General features: G+C 63.6%; 1 protein-coding gene across 1 annotated transcript; it reads left to right on the forward strand.

Moving 5' to 3' along the window:
• Positions 1–620: 620 nt before the first annotated feature.
• Positions 621–3,391, forward strand: LOC130610916 (threonine--tRNA ligase, mitochondrial-like; the record flags this gene model as incomplete). The annotated part of the gene is made up of 6 exons (XM_057431106.1): positions 621–698; positions 776–876; positions 2,097–2,198; positions 2,333–2,405; positions 3,020–3,134; positions 3,237–3,391. Coding segments are annotated over 6 exons (618 nt in total), but the record flags the coding sequence as incomplete, so codon positions are not given.
• Positions 3,392–5,632: the final 2,241 nt, after the last annotated feature.

Below are 5,632 nucleotides of genomic sequence, written 5' to 3' on the forward strand. Positions count from 1 at the left end.
TCACCCCAGTGTCCCCATCCCAGTGTCACCCCATAGCCATCACCCCAGTGTCCCCGTCCCAGTGTCACCCCATAGCCATCACCCCAGTGTCCCCGTCCCAGTGTCACCCCATAGCCATCACCCCAGTGTCCCCGTCCCAGTGTCACCCCATAGCCATCCCCCCATTGTCCCCATCCCAGTGTCACCCCATAGCCATCACCCCAGTGTGTCCATCCCAGTGTCACCCCATAGCCATCACCCCAGTGTGGCCATCCCAGTGTCACCCCATAGCCATCGCCTGCGTCACCCCAGTGTCCCCAGTGTCCCCAACCCATCCCATTGTCACCCCATATCCATCCCCTGCATCACCCCAGTGTGTCCATCCCATTGTCACCCCATATCCATCCCCTGCATCACCCCAGTGTGTCCATCCCATCCCATCGTCACCCCATAGCCATCCCCTGCATCACCCCAGTGTGTCCATCCCATCGTCACCCCATAGCCATCCCCTGCATCACCCCAGTGTGTCCATCCCATCGTCACCCCATAGCCATCCCCTGCATCACCCCCATGTCCCCATCCCAGTGTCCCGTGTCCCCCCCCCCATTTCCTATCCCTAAATCCCTCCCTTGTCCCCATAGATCCTGGAGCGGAGCCTCAGCACCTTCGGGCACCCCTGGGAGCTGAGTCCCGGTGATGGGGCCTTTTATGGCCCCAAGGTGAGAGGGGTTTGGGGGGTGCGGGGGGGTGTGGGGCGCCCCCAAATGGGACCAACGAGGACCCCACGGCCCCACAGATCGACATCCGCATCCGGGATGCGCTGGGGCGGCAGCACCAGTGTGGGACCATCCAGCTGGACTTCCACATGCCAGAGAGGTTTGGGCTGCAGTACAGCAGGTATGGGGCGGGATGGGGATGGGGGGTGGGGATGGGGGGGGGATGGGGATGGGGGTGGGGATGGGGGGATGGGGATGGGGATGGGGATGGGGATGGGGGGGGGGATGGGGATGGGGGGGGGGGGGGGATGGGGGGGGATGGGGGGGGATAGGGGGGAATGGGGATGGGGGGGGAATGGGGTGGGAATGGGAATGGGAATGGGGGGGGAATGGGGATGGGGGGATGGGGGGGATGGGGGGAATGGGGGGTGGGATGAGGGGAATGTGCAACGGTCAATCACGGGGGAATGGGGAAGCGGGGTTGGGGATGGGGATGGGGGGTGGGGTGGGGGGAAATGGGAGGGGATGGGAGGGGATGGGGGGGGATGGGGATGGGGATGGGGGGGGATGGGGGGATAGGGGGGGAATGGGGATGGGGGGATGGGGGGGATGGGGGGAAAAGGGACGGGGGGTGGGGATGGGGATGGGGGGTGGGATGGGGGGAATGGGAATGGGGGGGATGGGGGGGGATGGGGATGGGGATGGGGGGGATGGGGGGGAACGGGGACAGGGGGGTGGGGATGGGGATAGGGAGTGGGATTGCAATGGGGATTTGGGGTGGGGCTGGGGATATGGGGGGAATGGGGATGGGGATGGGGGATGGGAATGAGGATGGGGACGGGGATGTGGGGGTGGGGGGGAATGGGGATGGGGATATGGGGGATGGGGATGGGGCTTGGGAATGGGGATGTGGGGTGGGGATGGGGATGAGGGGGATAGGGATGGGGATGGGGGGCAGGTGTGGGAATAGGGGGATGGGGATGTGGGGGTGGGAATGCGGATGGGGGGAGGGAATGGGGATGGGGGGGTGGGAATGGGGATGGGGATGGGGGTGGGGATGGGGGGGGAATGGGGATGGGGATGGGGGTGGGGACGGGGATGGGGGGCTGGGGGGGAATGGGGATGGGGCTTGGGAATGGGGATGCGGGGTGGGGATGGGGACAGGTATGGGAATAGGGGGATGGGGATGTGGGGGTGGAAATGGGGATGGGGGGAGGGAATTGGAATGGGAAGAGGTGGGAATGGGGATGGGGATGGGGGTGGGGATGAGGATGGGGAGTGGGGATGTTGGGGAGGGGGATGGGGGGATGGGAATGGGGCTGTGGGGTCAGGAATGGGGCTGGGGTTCCCATCCCCCCCCTCTCTCTTTAACCCCCCCCCCCTCCCGTTGGTGCCCCCCAGCGCGGGGGGGGCGCGCTTGAGGCCGGTGCTGCTGCACCGCGCGGTGCTGGGCTCCGTTGAGCGCCTCCTGGCGGTGCTGGCCGAGAGCTGCGGCGGCCGCTGGTGAGGGGGGGGGGGGGGACCCCGAAACCACCCCCAGGGCACCCCCAAACCCACCCCATGGAGGGTGATGGGGGAGGGGAGCAGCCCCCCCACCACCACCACCACCCCATGGATCCATTTTGCCCCCCCCGCAGGCCCCTGTGGCTCTCCCCAATGCAGGTGATGGTGATCCCGCAGGCGCCCGACGTCGAGGGGTACGCCCGGGAGGTGAGCGGGGACACCCCATAGACACCCCATAGACACCCCATAGACACCCTATAGACACCCCATAGACACCCCATAGACACCCCATAGACAGCCCATAGACACCCCATAGACACCCCATAGACACCCCATAGACAGCCCATAGACACCCCATAGACACCCCATAGACACCCCATAGACACCCCATAGACACCCCATAGACACCCCATAGACACCCCATAGACACCCCATAGACAGCCCATAGACACCCCATAGACACCCTATAGACAGCCCATAGACACCCCATAGACAGCCCATAGACAGCCCATAGACACCCCATAGACAGCCCATAGACAGCCCATAAACCCCCCATTGACACCCCATAGACAGCCCATAGACACCCCATAGCCATCCCATTGACACCCCATAGACAGCCCACAGACACCCCATAGCATCCCATAGACACCCCATAGACACCCCATCCCCATCTCCCCCCATCTCCCCCCATCTCCCCCCATATCCCCCCATATCCCTATATCCCCATCTCCCCCCATCTCCCCCCATCTCCCCCCATATCCCTATATCCCCATCTCCCCCCACAACCCCCTCTCCCCCCATCTCCCCCCATGTCCCCCCAGGTTCAGGCTGTGCTTCGGGATGGGGGCCTCCAGGCCGACCTGGATGCGGACCCAGGGACCACCCTGGCCCGGAAGATCCGCAGGGCCCAGCTCTCCCAATACAACTTCCAGCTGGGTAAGGGGTTGTGTTGGGGGGGGACACGACCCCATACATCCCCCCCCCCCCCCCAAAACCCCATTGGGGACCTGAACCCATCCCAATCCCACCCCATTGCAGTGGTGGGAGCCCGGGAGCGCGCGAGCGGCACCGTGAGCATCCGCACGCGGGAGAACCGGAGCGTGGGGCAGCGGGCGCTGGGCCCGGTGCTGCGGCGGCTGCAGGAGCTGCGGGATGCGCGCGTGCGGGACGCCGAGCGATGCTTCTGACCCCCCCCCTCCATTATCCCCCTCCATTAAAGCGCTGCTGCCCCATAGAGGGGAGCAGAACCCCCCCCCCCCCCCCGTGTTGTCCCTGATGCGATGGGATGGGATGCAGGGAATTCCTTCCCGTGTTATCCGGGGCCCTTTCGATAGATGTGGGGGAGATGGGGATTGGGGCAGGAGCATCCTCTCGTCCCCTTGCATCCCCCTTGTGCCTTCCTCCCCATGGGGAGCCCTCCTTTCCTTCCCCCCCCCCCCCCCCACATCAGCCCCATCGCCAAAGGCAGCGGGTGAGGAAGGAGGCCTTTAATGGGGGCTGGAGCTGGCAGTGGGGCCCCCAGGAGGGCTCAGCTATGGGGCAGTCCAGGGATAGCCAGGGCTCAGCCCTGACCGAGGAGGGCAGGGGCTCCGTGGGGCAGCTCCTCTGCGAAGGAGGCCAAGGGTGGCCTGGAGCTGCTGTTGAGCGTCCTATGGGGCTGCTTCAGGCTGTTATCTATCCCATAGGGATGCTCCTTGCCGTTATCCACCCTATAGGGATGCTCCTTGCTGTTATCCACCCTATAGGGATGCTCCTTGCCGTTATCCATCCTATAGGGATGCTCCTTGCCGTTATCCACCCTATAGGGATGCTCCTTGCCGTTATCCATCCTTTGCTCCTTGCTCCCATGGGTACCAGTCACATCTGCCGGTGCTTCTTCGTCTGCCTGCTTCTTCCTGTACAAAGGGGGGTCCGAATCCCTCATGGATGGGGTTCGCTGGGAAGGGGATGGGATGGGATGGGAAGGAGCCGGAGCTCCGAGCCCTGCCGTGGGAGCATCCCATGGGAACAGGGACTCACCGCTCCTGGAGCTGCGAGATGAGGATGCAGAAGACCAAGAGCCCCAGGAGCAGCAGCGCCAGCACGGCCGCGGACACCCATAGGAAGCGCTGGAGGAGCAGCGGCCGCCCCGCCGCTACGGTCCCTAATGGAGCCACGATCCCTGCGGCACAAGAGACGGGACCGGAGCCGCGTTGTTGTGTGGGGCGGGAGGGACCCGGAGCCTGGGACATCGTCTGCATCCCAGCATCGGCATCCCCACATCTGCATCCCAGCATCTGCATCCCAGCATCTGCATCCCCGCATCTGCATCCCAGCATCGGCATCCCAGCATCTGCATCCCCGCATCTGCATCCCAGCATCGGCATCCCAGCATCTGCATCCCAGCATCTGCATCCCAGCATCGGCATCCCAGCATCTGCATCCCCACATCTGCATCCCAGCATCTGCATCCCAGCATCTGCATCTGCATCCCAGCATCTGCATCCCCGCATCTGCATCCCCACATCTGCATCCCAGCATCTGCATCCCAGCATCTGCATCCCAGCATCTGCATCCCAGCATCTGCATCCCCACATCTGCATCCCAGCATCTGCATCCCCACATCTGCATCCCAGCATCTGCATCCCCGCATCTGCATCCCCACATCTGCATCCCCACATGTGCATCCCCACATCTGCATCCCAGCATCTGCATCCCCACATCTGCATCCCAGCATCTGCATCCCAGCATCTGCAGCCCAGCATCTGCATCCCCACATCTGCATCCCCACATCTGCATCCCAGCATCTGCATCCCCACATCGGCATCCCCACATCTGCATCCCAGCATCTGCATCCCAGCATCTGCATCCCAGCATCTGCATCCCCACATCTGCATCCCAGCATCTGCATCCCAGCATCTGCATCCCAGCATCTGCATCCCCACATCTGCATCCCAGCATCTGCATCCCACCATCTGCATCCCCACATCTGCATCCCCACATCTGCATCCCAGCATCTGCATCCCCACATCTGCATCCCCACATCTGCATCCCCGCATCTGCATCCCCGCATCTACATCCCAGCATCTGCATCCCAGCATCTGCATCCCCACATCTGCATCCCCACATCTGCATCCCACCATCTGCATCCCACCATCTGCATCCCCACATCTGCATCCCCCATCTGCCATCTGCATCCCCACATCTGCATCCCCACATCTGCATCCCAGCATCTGCATCCCAGCATCTGCATCCCAGCATCTGCATCCCCACATCTGCATCCCAGCATCTGCATCCCAGCATCTGCATCCCCACATCTGCATCCCCACATCTGCATCCCCACATCGGCATCCCCACATCTGCATCCCAGCAACTGCATCCCAGCATCTGCATCCCCACATCTGCATCCCCACATCTACATCCCCACATCTACATCCCCACATCTGCACCCCACA

Source organism: Pezoporus wallicus, unplaced genomic scaffold (assembly GCF_028554395.1).
Source record: "Pezoporus wallicus isolate ANWC-B61680 ecotype Strahan unplaced genomic scaffold, APGP_CSIRO_Pwel_v1 contig_12029, whole genome shotgun sequence".
Taxonomy (NCBI): Eukaryota; Metazoa; Chordata; class Aves; order Psittaciformes; family Psittacidae; genus Pezoporus; species Pezoporus wallicus.